This window comes from Nothoprocta perdicaria, unplaced genomic scaffold (genome assembly GCF_003342845.1).
Source record: "Nothoprocta perdicaria isolate Ctin4 unplaced genomic scaffold, notPer1 scaffold_43, whole genome shotgun sequence".
NCBI classification, from domain to species: Eukaryota; Metazoa; Chordata; class Aves; order Tinamiformes; family Tinamidae; genus Nothoprocta; species Nothoprocta perdicaria.
The window spans coordinates 4,533,638-4,553,343 of record NW_020455677.1 but is presented as its reverse complement, the minus strand read 5'-3'; the positions used below and the strand labels follow the sequence as shown (position 1 = coordinate 4,553,343).

General features: G+C 35.3%; 1 protein-coding gene across 1 annotated transcript in view; it reads left to right on the top strand.

Moving 5' to 3' along the window:
* The window catches only part of BABAM2 (BRISC and BRCA1 A complex member 2), a 155,343-nt gene that overhangs the window by 40,060 nt on the left and 95,577 nt on the right, over positions 1 to 19,706 (top strand). Inside the window, exon 6 of the mRNA XM_026046226.1 lies at positions 3,871 to 3,945. Within this exon, the coding sequence (XP_025902011.1) occupies positions 3,871 to 3,945 (75 nt within the window). The remainder of the gene's footprint in view (positions 1 to 3,870; positions 3,946 to 19,706) is intronic.

Below are 19,706 nucleotides of genomic sequence, written 5' to 3'. Positions count from 1 at the left end.
CCAAATTGTAGTCAAGATTGTAAAAGGAGTAGTTCTTTTTCCTTTTTATGGAAAAAGCCATATGTACTTCAGCCTTTGGAGTCTTTCTTGTCTTTGGTGACTGAATAATGATTTTTCTTTTCTCTTGGTTTGGGAAATATTAATTAAAAATATCCCAATAAAATACATTTTGAATATGTTTGGAGGCAAATCTTTTTAATCATTTCAGAGCCATGTAAGGCCTTACTACTGTGTGTTTTGCTTTTAAAACTTGCATCCTCTGTTAAGATGACTGAAGGTCACATTTGGACCAACTGTAGATTCAGTGAACCTGGTACCTAAGTGACAGAGGCTTGTGTGTGAGTTGTCTAAAACTGCATGGTTTTTCTTCCCGTTGTTGCCAACTGTCTTGTTAATCGGCACAATAGCAGTGTTTATCTGAAAAGCAACAGGTACCTGCACCTTACCTCCTTTTTCCGAAAGTTATTGAAATTTGTGCTGTCCAAACAATGTAAACTGTTCCTAAGGAATCAAGAGTTGCTCACTAGATCCTTGAATCAATCATCTATGTTCGTCAATCATCTATGAATGAACCTGGTGCAGTGTTCTTGTGAAAGCAATCATTGTAAGTGCATGACTTGATTTCAAAACAAACAAAACTCCAGGAAAAAAACTGAGTTCAGTGCAGTTCTCAAATTGGAATAAATTTCCTTGTATGTCTTGCACCAGTATCTCCAAAGTCCTGAAGTAATATCCCAGAACAGACAAGCCCCCTCAGTCCAGCAGCTTTGTGCTGATAGGTACAAGCTGATAGAGATGCCCATTAACTTCCCAAATTAGAGCTGTCCGTGACTGTGGCCATGACCTCCATCTGACTTTGGCTTCTGGATAGTTGAGCACCATGGACAGGGACTTGTTCCCTACAAGTTCAGCAAATGTTTAGGAGTAACACATTGCAAGACAATCTCGATGAAAATGACGTAAAAGATCTAGGCTGCAAGTCTCTGTTTATATCCACATCTGAGAAATTGTTGTTTGGTTCAGAGGCCTTTCATCTGTTCAGTGGCCATCCACAGTTCCTGAGGCTTGGTATTTTACCAAAAATGTGGATTTTTTTCGCAAATCTTGTTAAGACAACTTGTCTGGGAGACAAGTCCAAAGAAACAGCACTGCACATACTACCCATTTCTGTCTGAGTAAAAGCTGAGTGCTGTGACTGTCATCATGGCAATCTTGGTGTTGAGCACACAAAAAGTCAGTGATTTCTCCACATATGTGTGTACCACAACATCAGCAAGTTGGTATTTAGCCCCAATATTAGTGTCATCAGGAAGGGTTTTGGCCCTGACTTTATGTGCTTGATTTTTGTTTTTAGTGTTTCTATGTGCAGTTGCTTTGCATCCGTTTTGTGCTTGTCAGGGACAAATTGCAAGGGCACTTCTGAGCAAACTAGCAACTGAAGAAATAGATCACAGCATTAAAAACACACAAGCTCTCTGGGAAATGATATAACTGGTAAGGTACCATTATCAGGATCTTGATTATATTCACGGTCTTGTTTTTTCTTGTTTAGTAACTGGAACTGGAATAAGTTATCTCCAGTTCACTGCTAATGCATAGACCAAGGAACAGGTTGGCATTGGTATTACCTGTGCTGCATCTGCCTAACACAGCATTTTACCCTGTATGTTCTTAGTTAGTTAACATGGGTTAAACATTTTTTAATTTAGGCATAAAGTAAATGAAAGTATCTAGTTCTGTAGAGGCATGTGGTTTTTTGTTTTGTTTTGTTTTTTGATGCCACATGATGACTAGTGTTCCTCAGCTGTCCAGCATCTAACCAGGTCATATAGAAAACCTSTTCCCACTCTACAGCCTCCCTTTGACCTCAGATACTTTCCCAGTGAGGCTGGTGCAGCTGCGTGTTGGTTCCTTCAGCATTTGGGTCAGACGGCTCTTTTCTGAATCCATATGTGTTGCAAACRGTGTTGTCTGGCATCACCACATCTCCACATTCATCATGGAGATGTGGTCTGATAGTTATGTCACTGGTGACAACCTTCATGTTTTGTCTTCTGCTGGGCTCAGAGCAATCTGTGGATTAGCATAGCTAATTGAGAGGGGAGACAAGCCTGCTTACAGGCTTTATACAAACACATTTGCTKACAGTTTGCTTTATGGATGCATAGGACAGTGGATTTCTTGCGTTTTCAATATCGGTGCAGGTGCTAAAASAGCCTGAATGCTGACAGCATTCCTTTAGAGAAGTTGTTTTGCCTTTGAAAAGCTGTCCCCATAGGTATGCAGATCTCTAATGATAACATCCACTAGAGGTAGCAAAGCTAAAGGCATCTTCCTGATGTCTGTGTGGATTATAAGCGTTTGAGCAGCAATTCCAGCTTTTGGTTGAATTTGAGGTGCAGGCAGTAGTCACTCTCCCTCTGCAGATATTTACAAAAGTTATTTCAAAGGGCTCTCTCTGCTCACTGCTGCTGTCAAGATCCTCTGCTTCTCTTCAGTGTGTTGTTACTGCATCTTACAGGAAGGATATTTTCATTATTTTGGRTATTTTATGGTCTTTTGCTTGCCACAAGGTACAGCTTGTGCCTGTGGCAAACTTATATGTAATAGAGATRATTCTATTTATACCTAGTATACTAGGTACATTCACCATTTTAATGAGAATTTTAATACAGATACCACAGATACCTGTGCGCTGTTTAAGCTTGTGTGTTGTACACTTGTTTACAGTATTTTTCTTGCCTTTCCTGGCTTCACAAAACATTTAAAATATTAAAATGACAATTAGCTGCAGATAACTGTTCAGTGAATATTAAAGCAATAAATATACGTTACAGTGGCAGAATGAGTATTGAATATTTGCATAGCTTTAATTTGTCTCCCCTGGATGTTAAAATACTGTATTTTAAAAATTGGTATGTCAAGTTACTAAGTAGTTTCTGTACGCAAATTTAGGGCAATGTTAAAACTGAAAGGGGTGTTTTAGCTCATCTCAGAAGGTCCTATTTTTTTCTACTTTAATGTTAATGCTTTTTATATTGGTCATTGAAAAAGATAAGTCTAGCTGGTGTATGGCTACTTTATTGAATTACAAAATAGGGAGGTTCTAAGTAAAAAAAAGTGATGGAAATCAGGCAGACATTTGTTCAAAAAGAACAAACTCAATTGCTTCATAATAGGTGGACAAAGTCTGGTTTTGAGGAAGTGCATGAAACAGAAAGGAAATCCTTTTCATTTCCTTTGCAAACACTTCATGCATAAACAGCTATGAACAGGGGATACTTGGCAAGTTTTTAGTTGACTARGTGTAAAGAGACACATAATTATGAGAAGATACGGCATAAAAAATCTAGTTCTGTCTTTTTTTCTGTACTTCAAAAGATATTTCCTATTCATTCCTACCTTACTCAACTGAAATTTCTCCTCTTACATATTATCTCTACATATGTTTGTTTGTTAAGATTCCCCTATTTTATATGTTCTTTTTTTTATTATTTATTTTGGCTTTTAAACCGCAGATCCCGCCRGAGCTTTGAACGGAAATGACTACAGACAAGATGTGTCTATCTATAGGACCTAACAAAGAGTGTTCCATTTTTGTCTTGCACATTGTTGCCCTTTGACTACTTTTTTCTGTTCACTTAGTGGCACTGATGCATGCATAATTTTTTTGTCTGTTCTCGTATAATGTCTGTGAGATTGTAGTTAAAAAAAAAAAAACTCAGTAATACTGTTGATGAATGTTGCTTTAATTCTCCTTCATTTCATTTGATATGAACTCTTGCATATTTTTTTTTTTATGCCCGGTACATTCAATCTGTGATTCCGTTGTAGACACTGGGTCTCATTAGTTTCACCTTTTCTTTGCAGACTGGTGAATTCTCAGCTCGCTTCCTCTTGAAGTTGCCTGTAGATTTCAGCAATATTCCCACATACCTTCTCAAGGTAAAATGAATGCCTAAACTGACAGTATTTGTGAGCAATATGAATTATTGAAATGTTCTTAACTATTTTGACTTTCCATCTTACCCTCTTTAACAGACTTAAAGTCCACAGTATCTAAATGTGATAGAATTAGGTTTTGGAAAGGTGACATGATGTGTTGCCTTGCATGAYATTTTAATAGATGCTAAATACACACCTATCATTCGGAAGGACCTTGCAGGTTTGTATTGTTGAAGATTTAATGCAATGCAGATATTCTGGGCTTTTAGATAKGTGATAGGCAGCAACCTTCGATCATACCCAAGGCATTCTCACAGGGAATAAGCTTGAATATTTTCACATAAGCTCTTCTAATGTGAATTTGTGAAATTCTGTGCTATGTAAGTGTTCTCTTCACCTTCCTTCCCTCCTTTCTATGAACAGTCAAATTGTAGCAATAGTCTTCATAGGAGAACTAAATGTAGTAGTCTTTCTTAACAAGGAGTGAAAGCAGTTAGTGATGACAYGGACTGAAGGGCTTCAATGATTACTTTGCTTCATTGTTTACAATTAACACTAATTTGACAAGATATTTAATATAGTTTTTAAAAGAATGTGGGACTGTAGACTATAAAAACAAACTATGTGCATGTGTTAGTATAAGCTGTAAAAGTGTAATCCCTTCCTTACTTAAAAAAAACACCTGTGACAAAAACTACCAAAGTGGAATAATTTGACTGACTACTTATCTTCTGGATAGCGACAGTAACATAATGTTTTTCACAGCAGATGGACAGTCACAATTTCAAGCAGTTGTTATGGAAGCTCATCATAAGGTCAATATTATTGTATTCAGAGAAACCTGTGATAAATCTGCATTCACAGTCATTAATGGCACAAAGTGCTAGAATTCTTGTTTCTGTCAAGGTTGGAGTCAACCAGTGTTGCYGATATCCATCCATCTTTCCACTGCTAAACAACGCGCTTGGCTCCTTACTCAGATGTTTTTTCTTAAATATTTGAAAAGGAGACAAATAGGTATTTAGTGCTTAGCAGCTAATTTAGTGAAATGAAAATGTCAATGTAGATTCCATAACCTTTTTTTTCTATCTTTGTGTTTTAACTCTTAGCTGTTGTTATATTACAACTTCAAGTATTAATCTGCACAGTTTCTTCAAATAAGATGTATTGAGCTAAGGGCCATGAAAATAAAGGCATACACAATTGCTATCTAACTGAACTATTTGGTTGTAGTCTGAGCTGTGTATCCTACGGTCTCCTCACCTTCTTTAGCCTGCTAGCTATTTGAATATTGACCTGYCCCTTAGAACTTTCTCCAAAGCCTCTAAATATTTTCAGTCTGATGTTGTTTTCATAATAGCTGCTTTGTTCCAGGTTTTGTGTTTCATCAGGGCGTTCTGGCCTTGTTTGATGGTCCCGTTTCCAGCCACATGTAAGAGGGGCAACTAAGGGCTCTTTAGCAATGATGGTGTCAGAATCAACAAGCAGCAGCAGTTTACCTGGATTGCAGTACTCCTGGCTTCCTTCTCAGAAGTCTTGTGGGGTAGGGATGGAAAGAGGCCGAATAGAGCTAACATGAACAGTGCTGTCAACTCCTGCCAGATCTCCAGGTTGCCATTTTTTCCAGGAACAACTTCAAATTGCTCAAGAATTTCTTGGACATGTTGTGCATACACCATGTGCTCAATAGCTTCAATTACAGGACTGTGTCTTGCACTTTTCTTCTGCCTCTGAGGAAATTACATGACTTTCAGACTGGAAGGTGGTGTAAGTTTTATGTAGGTAGTTGTCATCACACAAGAATCCTGTGATAAACAGATTCTACTTTATTTCTGAAGAGTAACATTTTACTGCCTCCTGCATGACAACATACACTTTTTTTTTTTAATTGTACTTCCCTATCCCATATTCACTAATGAACTTCCATGCTCTCTAAGGAAATTTGTTATACTGTGGATAAATCATTAGTACTACTCGACAGATTCCCAGAGTGTTGTTCACCCTGAGCCATGAATGAATCAGCAGTCTCAAGGAAAACATGGGTGTACTTGCACGTGCGTAGACTGTGGGAARAAGCGTGCACAAAATACAGCAGAATCCACGTTTCACAGTCTACCTTTATTTTGACCTTTCTAAAGTTCTAATGTTGTAGCATCTTTAAYAATCCTTAGCATATTTTCTGTATGTGATTACCTGCATTTTTAAAACAGCAGATACTTTCTGATGATGCAGACTTTGCTACCTGAACTAGCAGGTTAACTGTCTGTGATAGGAGGCTGGGTTTGATCTGAATGAATGAATACACACAGGAGGAGAACTTTGCTTTTTTTTTTTTCCGGCAGTATTTGTTGACAGCAGGAGAATGAGAAGAGTTTGGGCTGTGATGGAGAGTGCAGGTAGCACTATGGCCAGCATCAGTATTCTAGCCTGTTGCCTTTGACTCCTTGTCTTCTGACGCTATAACTGTGTGAAAACCATCTCATAGTGCAACACTGTAAATTCAAGTAGAGCTGGAGCTCCAMAGTCATTAATCTATAAGAATTTTGTCCCTTAAGCCAGGAATATATTTTTATATATTTTTCTTCTCCCCCTCCTCCCTCCTTTTTTTTGGCTGAGGCTTTTGATGGAAATCTTGGAATTTTGTAACAAAATGACTATTTATTTTCTATCATGTCTGCCRGTTGCACCGTCTACAATTCTTTCTACTAAATTATGACACATGATAGGGAATCCATTGATGTAGGAGGAAATATGTGAATATGTTATTCTGAAAGGTAGAAGAACAGTCAGTAATTGAAGGCTGCTAGTGCAGAAACAGYTTAATGTTTGAACTGGAGAGCTGAATGCCGTGTTTGAATGTTCTAATCTGGAGGCAGCTTTGTCGTGCACAGTAGCTTCTCTTAAATGATTTGCCAAGTACAAGCATGTGTTATACCTTCCAAGCCATGGAATTTTATTTCTTTTCTTAGGTTTAATTAGTACGATTAGTATTAAAATCTGTTGAAATATTTAAAGACCATTATTCTTTTCTCATTAATCATTCTTAGTCCCCCAGTGATTTGTATCGCTCTTCTGAGTTTTCTTTGATTTCAATAGGTAATTACACTACAAGTGTGACTGTTAAGCTTCATATAATAAGATAATATTCGGGTTTAAGGAAGTATCCTGTGAATATTTTCTGGAGTATTACAAAATCCTTGGAATTCTTGAGAATGTACTGCTGTTTTATTAGAACTTATCCTCTCAACTTTAGTGAGAATATTTTCCTCTCTTTGTGGAGAATAAAAATTCAGAAATGTAACTTAAATTGGGTTGTTAGGTACCAGAAAGGCTCGTACTAGGTTATTTTCAAGTCCTTTGATGTATTTTAAAACTCAATTCAAATGAGTGTTCATTATAAGGAAAGTTGTTGAATATGCAAAGAAAATCAAGAATGGTTAAAAGGACATCACAGAATAAATACACTATTGCTTCCCTTTCTATTTTGTAAGTTCTATCAAATAGATGTCAGATATTATTATTTATATGAAAACATTTGAAGCTTATCATGGGAGTAACTGCAGTCTGTAAATCTCTTGTCTTTTTCCTTGGCATATTTGTTCATATTTGAATGCAGAAGTGTTTGGGTGTTTTTTTTTTTTTTTTTTTTTTTCCCAAGCAAACAAACTGTTCAAAGAGAACTGTTGGTTTACACCAAAAATGACATTTAGGAAAAAACACCCTTTCATATTTTTTTTTCCTTCACAAATTTATACTTTATTTCTGAGGATTTGAATTGAATGTAGATCTTCATATCCACTTTTGCTTTTTCTCATGCAAATATATTTGACATCAATGAAAAGATGTTTTAACAACTGCAGGATTGTTCAATCTGTACTGCAAGGTTCACTACTGTTGAGTCTTTCATCAAAATTTTTGGGTTTTTTTGTTTACTTAACTGACATGAACATGGCTTTAGTTTAGCAAAATTGTTATCTGCTTGCTTTTATGCTTTCCTTATCCACAGTCATTTGGACTTAAATTCTTTTCACTACAACATTTTCAATTTGGCCACAGTATTTTATAAATGGAAGTGTTCACTGTACGTACAAATTTTGAAATTCAATCTTTAGTTTATATTTATCTCTGTCTACAGGTAACATGCATGCCGCAGTCATAGTAAAGGTGATGGGCTAGCCATGTAAAGTACTTTATTCAAATTTGTTTGATCTCTATAGTTTTGGTCAGCTGCAGGGACTTGTGTTACCATGCTGGTAATTCCATAAGTGTCTCCAGCTCAGTAGTCTGCAAACTGTATTACCCTGTGAGACTGTTGTGTAAATGTACCTCAAAGGGTGTTGCCAGTCATGCTGTTGAATATGAGGTATTTGGGAATTTTATTTTCGTGTATTTTGAGTTTTGACTCCAAAAGAGAGTTAGGATGTGGCCTGCTTACCATCTCTGTCTTAAGTGCAAAATTTAATCTATTAATTTCCTACACTGGTAGTATTGTCTTGCTAAGTAGGTAGCATATGAACCCATGTAAATGTGATGTCACCAGCTCTAGTAAAGCAATTTTCCAATAATTTATTATTATGCAAATTTAAAGGAAATATTAAAAAGCATACAATATGTGTTTTGTAGATTTTTTTTTCCTTTATTTGTATATTAGGCTTTTCTGGAGAGCTTTCTTTTGTGATGACTGCTATATTTAAAAGCATATCTTTGGGAACCGAAACAAATAAGAGGTATTGTCTAGACACACTGCCAGAGGCCAAACAGTTGTGTATAGGGCTGTCAATAGGAAGGGCTTATCCTCAAGTTCAAATTGAAAGATAAGAACATATTTGTTTGTTAACTTAGTGTGATTTCATCATTCAGAACTCTTTGTTAAAGACTTCAGTGCAACTTTTGTTTATAAAGTAGACCAAATTCCAGGTACTCTGAAAGATTGTAACACTTTTGTGTGTTTGAGTAATCAAGTACAGCAGACAACAAACAAAAGTTAAGTATAATATACAGAGTCAAAGAGTTGTGTTTTGTTTTCTCCTCCGGGGTTTATTTCTTTGCTATTGCGATTTGACAGTTTGATCTGCTTGGCAGTATTTAAAGCTTGTTTTAAATTGATAAAAATACTAAAACAGGAACATCCTTGAATGAAACTTTTACTTTACCAGCTAGCTGACTTACTGAAACCAGGTCCATAGTGCTTTAAGGTCACAAAGTCACTGGCAGGAAGGAATTAGAATCCAGAATCTGCCCTTTTAAAATTATTTTTCATTTTTTTATAGCAGGCTATTTTACATTGCGGTGAGCAGCTACTTCTCAAAATAGCATAGAACATTATGCAGGATAAATTATTTGCCTGTGTTCCCGTAAATTTATATATATCCCTTAATTTTTCTGTTGTTTAGAGTGATAAACCTGTACAGCTAATGCTTGTCATGACTATGAAGTCAACTGTCCTTTTACTTCTTCTGCAGATAGGGAAGCAGTTCATATGATTTGCACAAGTAATGTTTAGGTCGCATCATGCAGAACACTTTGACTGTGCTTTCCACAAGTATCCTTTAAACATGTGTATATTTTAAATCTTTTACTACTCGAGATTGTGTCAGAGGCACCAAGGTAACTTCCTGAACAGCATTCTAAAATGATTTGCTTTTCTTGGGACCTGTGTAAGCATTCTGACCAAATTGTTTACAATTTTAGTCGGAGATGACAGTATGCTCTGCTGTAGATTATTTACTGCACTAGCGTTAAATTACTTAAGCAGAGCATTGAAATGTCAAACATTGCCTAGATTTGTTCTGTTAATAGTTTAAAGGCAAGCTATACAACATACAATTATAATGAGCAGTAGAGATTTTAGATTAGAAATGTGTCTGTGCAGGTTCGTGCTGGTAACATCCAAAACAGTTTATAGTAGCTAAGGCTGTACAGTCTAGAAACCATGAAAATAAAGGTAGCCTGTGTGTGCAGCAGACGTTTATCAAGAAGAGATGTCATTGATACCTGTCACTACAAATAGTACAGTGGAGTCCGAACCCAAAATCTACATTTAACTTCTGCTCTCTGCATTTTTCATCAAAAGATACCAAGGATGTTGCTAAGGAAAAATTACTCAGTTTCACCAAGACTCTGGCTAATGTCAGGGTACCATCCTGGTGCCAAAAGCACCAAAATAGAAGGAATTGTGTAATGATTGCAGTGAAATAGGAACTGTGCATGGCATGAAATGTGTAAGACATTTTAAAAAGATGTTGAATTAACAACAACAAAGTGACTTTTTTTTTTAGGTGATTATCTGTGATAAGTGACAAACCATGAGCTCCCTTAGTTTTAGGGACCATATTATAGGGTTGTTTTTTTTKGGGGGGGGGACAGACTTGCTAATCTATAATAATAAATCAAAATCCCTGGATCCCATGCATGAGTTTGTTCACTGAACCTAGTAAATGTAGTTCTCCAGTATAATACTAGATTTTAGTTTTACTTAATTTTTATTAATTATTCAGTTTTGTTTTTCTGGCATAACAGTTATATCAAGTCCTTTGCACTTTGTAATAAACTCTGCTGCTTCTGAAGTATTTCTGACACTGGAGAGTTGAGTGTAAAATGCTGCTGCTGTAATTCAGTGGTAAAAATTGTACCCTTATGTTTTCAAGTAGCATTTGGCAAGGAAGTTCCAGGAATGCTTACAGAAATGACAGTAACATTAGTCATCCTTTAATGAATTTATTCTAATATGAATTGTCCACAATTCAAGGTGAGCAAAAACCTATAGAAATGTAATTTACAAATAGAACATGTTGTATCTGAATTTTAGAAACTGATCAGTTCCCATAGGTTTTATCAAATCCTGTTAATATGAACTTTTTCATAACAGCTTGATTTGTTTATAGTGACTAGTTGCTAAAATGATGTAAAATATGTCAATGTCGGGAGCATCTAACCTCCATATGCTGAAAGCCAACAGGAATATTTTAAATCAGCTTTTTTCTGTAATTTATTGGCAGATTTTCTTAATAAGATCTGTCAACTGGAACAACTCATTCTGCACAGCTGATGATTTTTATAGGTTATGATCTTAATATGAATCATAGTCTCCAATCAACTGTATTTCTAATGACAGTTAGATTTGAACATTTTATTTTTATAAAGCAATAGTGAAGGAAAGGAGTGGTATGTCTACTCTTAGAATAAATCTTTCCATATCCATCACTTTCTTTGAACTTTTCCCTAATGTGATAGAACTGCTAGCTTGCTATTTTGATATGAGTAGAAATATTTTTTTTCATTATTTTTCTAAGAAATTTGAAGGAAAAACAAGAACAGCAGCTTATGAAGTTTGAAAGGCTTTGTTGTATCTGGTAGAAATATTCATAGGCACATTATGTTGCGTGACTAGGTTCACATTTATTGCCTTGTTAGGGCTTGTAATTTGTACTATTGCTTTACATTTGCATTATATGTATTGCCTAGGAAGAATGGAATTCAATAGCCATAAAAATAATTGCAGGTTATTACATAATGATGATTTTTGTTTTATCTGCCGTGGTCCACCCATACTATGTAAAACAAACAGTACRTAGCAGTCTAATCTTGAATATTTTTAAGTTTAGTTCCCTGTTACATTTTCTTCTTTAACAGAAAAGCCTTTAAGGAGCTGTACAGGATATAGTATGAATATAGCAYAATCTATTAAATTCATTACCCAGCAAATCTGCGTTTGCAAATATAAACAGTACTTATAGCAAGGCGGTAAGATGTTTAGAGGTGTATTTGGCTGCTTAGCCCACACCCTTTTTTCTGCTAGTCGCTGCCTTCCCACTGTCTTCAGATCTGGGATTAAATCCTGCAGCAGCTCACATTTTCAGTTCTTAAAGTCAACTTCACATACACAAGTGTGTGCATTTGTGTTATAGCATTTGATTTCTTTTGGGTGTTAAGTTATGTGTATTTTTTTGAGAACATGGATATATGTCTGTGTGTCTGGTTGATTCCATGTGATTCTTAGTCATTCTTGGTTTCTGTAATTTGCACCGGTAGCTTCTTTCCATTAAGTACATATACACTAACTGTAGTAACTGTGTGGCATATTGAAGTATACTACTCACTTCTTTATTTCTTTACATAGTTTTGATGGTTTTAGTCAAAAATATTCATCACTTACTATTGAAGTAATTGCTCTGAGCAGTAAGGATTCTGTGACTGGCTGATGATCCATCACATTTATTTTAGTGTAGTGGATGCTGACAATACCARTGATTATGGTAGCATGAAGCATAAGGTAAAGATAATGGTCTAGGATTTTCTGCTTGTCTTCTCCATGTTACCAACAGAAAGCACATCGTTTTCTCCATTAAATGCYGTTCAATAACATGCCATTTCTCAGCTAATCTTTGCATATCTATAGTATCTTTTGCTTCAGAATGTGTTTGATAGTTTACATAATTCACATGGCTGTATTTTCCTTCTTTAGAAGACTTCTAGACTGGAAAAGTAAAGACTGCCTTTTTCAACATCCATCTCAGTGAGAGACTGAAAGATAAATTGTACCTGTTGACTTTATTTCTTTATTTCAATGTCTTCCTGCTGAAACGTTTTTTTCCCATACTGGAACACGGGAAAGTGATTGCCAATGGCTTGTCCATGAGAGTGGCAGGGAGCTGGAAAGAGGGTCACTCTTGCTTTATTGTATGCAATTAGATAACACAGGTTATCAACGCTTCAGAATTTGAGCAAAAAGTACTCTGTGAATTAGTTGTCAGTTTTCGGTTGCATGATGGACTGGCTGGAGTACAAATAATGTCCCAGTAYACCAGCATAATATTGATGGGAGGTAAAAAGACTAGAAATCAGAATTCCAGCTCTTAGGCTAAGCAATAAAAAAATTTGGTTTCAGTTTCTGGAAGGAATGAGATTGCTCCGGGTGCCACGGACTTCGGCAGCAGTGAATTCTTTTTGAGTATGTACCATTTCTCTGGATTGGGATCTTGTAAATGCATTGATGAAACAGAACACATCTCCCATGGTGCTTCTACTACACCTTTCTTTCAAATTTCCCACAGCACAGGAGTGTTCTGTATTATAGAAAGCTGTGACTTTTTATGAAATAAGTGTTTGAAAAGCAAACAAATGATGGGGCAAGGAACAGAGTACATGCAATATCACTTGCTGCCTGCTAGTCCTCTCTGGGTGAGAAGAATTAAAATGAAGATAAAATTTTATTTTGCTATCATCCTTCACACCAGGATCTCTACATCCTTTTCAGCTTTATTTTCAAATAGAATGCCTATTGTATAGGTAGTACTGCAGTTCTTTCTATATCCTTTTTGTGTGTTATGCATGTCATGTTTTGACAGCATATTTAAAATGCTATTAAAATGGCAGTAATGTTTAGGCTTTGTTCTATGCAACTACCTGAGTCTGCATAAGTGCTAGTGAACAGAAGAGCAGTTTATGTTGCATTAAGTATTCATTTTAAAATGGCAACCCAAAACTTGTAAAAGCAAATTGATTATTGTATTTATAATCTAAAACCATTATTGAGATTTTGTTTCAAGWCTTGGAAGTTAATGGATGGATAGTGGATAACACTTAATGCTTCTTTAGAGCAGGCAGGGTACTTGTAATCAAGATCAATGACAAGAATTCATGCTTCTTGTCTGGAATGTCTAAAGGAGTGTGGTGTTAGTAACATGAAGCTTCAAAACTGCATGCTTTTAAACTCCCCTGCAACAAAAGAAATGTTGGGACAAAACTACCGGAGAGATTCTTCTGACTGCAAAGGCGCATGTTTCCTGAGAAGCTGTGCACCTGAACTTGCAGAGTCCCTGTGGTCCATGTGTCCTGTGTAACCAGTTACCACTGAGAAGTCAGACTCTTTGGAGAGGTAGTGGGCTGTCTCCCTCCTCTGCCTGGCTGCCAGTCTTCATGTAGCTTTTATGAACTTTAGTCCTTCTTGAGACTAAAAAGAGGTTGATGAAGGGAGAGGGGCAGGGCAGGACTCTGCAGCTTTGACGGCGTTAATCTCCTTTTCTTAGGAAACTAAATTAAAAGGGGAAAAATCATGAACATGTGCAAAAATCATAAAGAAAAACCTTGCTGTTATTTAAAACTTTGATTTGATCATGTGCAAAGTTTTAGAACAAGTTCTCTCTGTAGGGAGGACAGCTCAAGTGGAGTATCTATATTTGATCAGCAGTGAGAAAATTGGTTGAATTTGTTTGTAAACTCATTTCTCTAAACAAAGTCTCTGTTAACACAGCAGTCAATTGAAGAATGCCCATGGGAGGGTTTATGCATTCAAAAACAAGTCCTTAGCCAGCTGATCCGTGCACGAACAGTTGTGGTAGGGGAAGTTGGCCTTCCCCTGTGTTAGTCATCGCAGTTATTGCAATGGGAGTTTCTCTTCCCTATGCATGAATTAGTAGAATCAGCAACAAAAGAGTTCACCTGATTTAAATATTAAGGCAGATTTACAGGTCGTATTTTGGAAGGAAAAAATGTATTGGGATGTGACAGGAAAAAAAAAGTCTGAATTTATGGGCAAAAAAAAAAAGACCTCTGTGCTTTCAGATTAAAGGGGTTTGAGAAAGCRGTGACGAGCAAGACGCAATTATAGAAAACATAATGATATGCTATTTATGTCACAGAAGAAGAGCTGTAACAAATCTTCATCTGTTTATCTTCATGTTGTTACCTTGGATTCTTTAATAACATACCTTATTGTGCTTAAAGATTTTTTGAACTTAACCAAATTTTGCAAACACGAGTCTGAAACTTTCAGAGTCTAGCCTGCACTTTTTGACTTGTTTGCTGTGTACAGATCACTATGGACTCAAAACTTTGCAGGTTCAGATCATTGTGAAACTATTACATAAAGAACAAAGTTATCTAAAAATGCTCAYGTTATTTTTATATAAACAAATTGTTCGGGACTTTGCTTGCTTTTTATGCAGCCATTAATTGCAAACCAGCTGCTAATATTCTTAAAACTGGATAAATATACAGCAAAGCATTTAAATATTCCTTTCTTAATCAGCATTGATTAAAAACTGGCAAAAATACCTTGACAGTGTTCTATTAAGTAACTATCTGCAAATACATTAATTCCATGATTCTACTAGACTCCTTTCCTGATTAATCAATGACCTTATTCTGGTAAGCACATCTGTCAGGATGTGTCTTCCTAACAAATCTGTTAAGCCTGGAGCATGTAAGGCATCATCCTCATCTTCAAACTGTGTTAAGTCAAGGGAACATTGTGGTAATGTGGGCATCACTTGTCCAAGAACATTAAGAACCCTGGTCAGGATCTTTTTAACCATAAAAGAATTTGTGTTATGCTTTCTTGCTTTGTATAAATTGGAAGGAATGAAAAATAGAATGCAGGAAGAATTTTTATTGCAGAGAACTATTTCCTTCTAAACAGTACATGAAGGAATAGTGTGCCTGAAAAATATTTTGTTGGCAGGGGAAGCAATAATATGAACTACATATGTTTGCTAATAAATGTGTTAGCTGAAGATTAATAATACATACAAAATTTAAATTTGACTAACTGTGAAAGCATGCTAAAAAGTTAATTTTTAGAAATCTACTTTTCTTTTTTTAATCTATTTATGTAAATGTGTCTCTGGGTGCTAGGCCTGATATTTTTGTCCCACATACTTACAGACCAATAGCAATTGCAAGTGAGCAGAACCTTATCTGTAAAATTAAAAAAAGCATGAAATAAAACATAGAATTGTGCGCTTCCTGCAATCTGCATATGGAGAGGTTTCCAGAGTCCTGATGGTATACAGATGTAATTGTTAACAAAATTTTTATTTACAACCCTTCCATGTAGTTTGAATTCCCTTTACGAATGGTGAGAAATTCTGTGCATTGATATTACTTAAAATTGTGAACATGATATATTTGGGTTCAAAATGAATATCTGCTTTCAAGTTCTTTAGTGAGATCTCCATTTTTAAGAGTATATTTTCTTTTTTAGCTTATTAGTATTAATGTAGCTCCTCTTGCTTTCAAACCTACTTTTAGTGATCCAAAGTGTTGAGCATAATAAGAGGAAGGTCTGTTCCTTTTTTTTTTTTTCCCATGGATGATACTCAGGTTAGTAGCTTGTGTGCAAGTGCGTAACACTTGTGCTGTTAAGCTTGGATGTTTCTAAGATTTTGTACATAAACCCATTTATTTGTACATAAATAAGGCATATTAGTATCTTTTACTATTGAAGAATGAAYATCAGAGTTCTCTTTTTCCATATCTCAAATTGGTTAAAATATATCTCAGTATGAAGACCCAACTGACAGAACTTAGTTCTATTTGAAGTTCTACAGAAATCCTTAAAGAGATTCAATGTGATGCCTGCAGGTAAGTCACATAGCCTCCCTGGCTTTCATATAAAAAATGAAACACACAGTTCTAAAGACTCAAAAAAGTAAAACTTTTGAATTATATACAATTTAGTTCTATTGCAATGCTTTATTTATTTATTACACTCTTAAATTTCTTTCTATATTGTAAATTATTGGTTTTACGACCATTCCAGTCATTTTGAGGCATATGCTAACAGGACAGCTAGGTTTCTTTTCAAGAAATACATGTGTGTATTAGGCGCTTAAATTTAAGAACTGTAAAAGGATTCAGGAAAGAGATTGTTATGATCATTTTTTGTTTTCTGAAAAGTACTGGAGGAATAAGTGTAAGATTTTTTTTTAGCTGTAGAAAGGGATATGCATTGTTATAAATATGAATTTTAAATGTAGACTTGAATCAATAAATAAAGAATTTCTATAAAACAATATATAGAGAAATGTACAGTATAAAATTTATATCATCAGGTCTTTCTTTGGAATGATGATATAGCTATACAGAGTCTACCTTATTTTTTCTTAAACAATTCTGAAAATATTCATGCACTTAATCAGAGATTTGCATTTGTTTTATTAAATAATGAGAATCAGGTCACCTTTATTTGGAAATAAGCATATCCTGCCATCTTCATCTATGGTGAGCAGTAGCTGATTTCCAGTTTTAAATGGATTGTTTATTTGAAGGCCCAGTGTGTACATTACAGTTCGTGGATTTTCTTCTCTATTTTGCAAGGTAAATTTCATTATACTTCACATTGGGAGAAAAGGACTAGATATAGTACATTCTTTTCCATATGTATATGTTAGTTAAAAAAAGAAGAAACTTATAGACCTGAAAAATGGTCAAGGCAATCAGCATTATGAATCCTGTTATGAAAGCCRTTGCATACAAATTTTAAAAAATATATATTTTTGATACTTTTATATTGAAACTGTTCTGATGGGTCAGTTCATGGAATTTTGGTCAATTGAGAGATTAACAGAGTTCTTAATTCCATGAGATGTATTCTGCTGTCTCATTGAAGTTAACAGGAACGTGATCGGAGAACTATTTTCATAAACACAGATTTTTTGAAACATCTGAAATACGCAAGGTAATTATATGGTATTATATAAAAAGGCTGCTTTGTGTTATATGCTTGTTCTTTGCTTCAGAGGGATAAATATATACAAAAAGTGAGGGTGTGTCAAAGCAGCAAAACTGGTTCAGACAGGTAAAAGCATTTGAAGTGGTGTATTTTGCACCATTAATAGTTTTTAGTTTGCCTCAATACCTCTCCGTCAATATTATGAATCCTATTCTCAGGGTTTTATTACTTCTATAAAAGCATCAGTCTAAAATCTGGCTCATCACGGGAACTTTTTTTTTTCCTCTATTAAAAGATTTTTATGCTGTCAGTAAAATCTGTCTGATACTGGAAATGCCCCTGCGACTTGAAGTTTTGCCCTGTTTTTTTTTTTTTTTTTTTTTTNTTTTTTTTTTTTTTTTGTGAAGCAATTGCTTCTGATTAAAAGAATTAAGGTAAATAGGTTCTATGTTTTTCCTGCCCCACAGCTTTCTCATAACTGATAAAATATATTAATTTCAAAATTTAAAATTTGGAAGCTTGTTTATTAAGTCTTGCTAGCATTGTATGGTGACAGAGCAGAAGTCACTTCTAGTAGTCTGAAGTTCTAAGCTCTGGAGTATCAAATACAGTAATTATTTTATTGACTAATGCTGTTGTGTCTGTTGACCTAAATTGAGTGCAGTATTCATTAATAGGTGAGTACAGGCTGTTCTATGTGCTAATCTTTGTCCCTTTGAGTCTTTGTTTATCATGGTTGAACTTTACACAATTTAAGGAGCTGTCATTCAGTAGATGCTTCTAAGTCTTGACGAACATCCTTAAATACACTAATGTTGAAAGCAAGGAGGAAATGAGAGATTTTAATAATTTCAGCCATATTGAAAAGGCCTAAAATTTTTGTATTATCAAGATTTTATATGTTGAATACTTTTAAAATACTGTTCGAATCTGATTTTATATATTGCTTAAGCAGCTTTCAACAATTTACAACATTTATATGTGTGAATTTAAAATCATGAACATGTTGCATGACATATACACTGTAAGTGTTTTTGGGCCTCTTACTTAAAAGGCTTATTTAAAATTAATCCAAACTTCTCCAAAGAAACTTAATTAGGAAATTTTATTATGATACAAACTACCAAGGCACAAACACACCAGAATTGTCTGTGCTGAGCTGCCAGTCACCAGGACCTAGGTTTCTGATAGCTCCAGAGTCGGTTCCATCAAGATTACAAAATATATCGTGATTCCTTTTGCCCTACCCAACTTGCTCTGCAACACTCGCTGTCTTCAGCACTCAAACCTTAGCACCAGAGGTCTGACTGATTAGTGCCCCAGTGTTTCTTGCTCCTCTGAAGCAGTAGCTTTCCTCTTCTTGCCTGCTTTGCCTGAGACTGGAAGCTACCAGGTCCTTGCTATGTCAAAAGGAGCAAGACTTTCCTGTGTGAAATGTGTTTTGTTGTGTGAATGGAAAACAAAACAAATAAGACTTCTAGGCTTTCAGAAGTTGTATTGGAAAGAAGAGTTCTTGCTGCCTTGTTCACTTGTGCAGTCTTCCCTGCAGTGTCCTTGGCATTTCTTGGAATGTTRTATGAGACCACTTTGGTTTTCCTATTGCAGACTCAGAACTAAAATCAAGTGCAGCCGTTTTCAACACAAAGCAGTGCTCTAGGTACCAAGTTAGCTAAATCTTACTCGTGACTACCTTGTTCTTGACAGTGCTGCCAGAAATTTCTTCCRTCTTTCCTGAATGCTTTTTTTCCTAGTTAATTACTGAGGATAACTTAAGTTTCTCAGTGTTATGGCTGGGTATTTTCAGATCACATAATCATTAGGTTTCCAGGTACTGAAATAGGAAAGATGTTTTAAGTGTTCTAGTTAAAAAGAATACTAAGCGAATATTGATGTTCTTTGTCAGACAAAAATAATCAGTGCTTCAAAATATATAAAGTGTCCTTGGGGTTACTTCAGTGAAATGAAAATGTTTTATACTTGCCCGCTACTTTTATAGTAACATTCACCAGCGAAGGGTTTTGCCAAGGTCAGCAAATACCTGCTAAACTTTCCTTTAGTCAGGATGATGTCACATCTTAATCCTTCAGATGGAAATTGTAACATTCTACGTTTCTTTAGTTAAATCAGATTTCTTCAAATAGGAATTAGTGCAAAGATTTATTTACAAACTGCCTAAGGATTATAAAAAATTAGTCAAAGTCTAATCTAGTAGACCCATACTAGGTAGCTGTAACTTTAAGATTGTTTCTGATAAAGCAACTAAATTGATGACAACACCTGTTTAAAAAATCAAGTTTTTGATTCCATT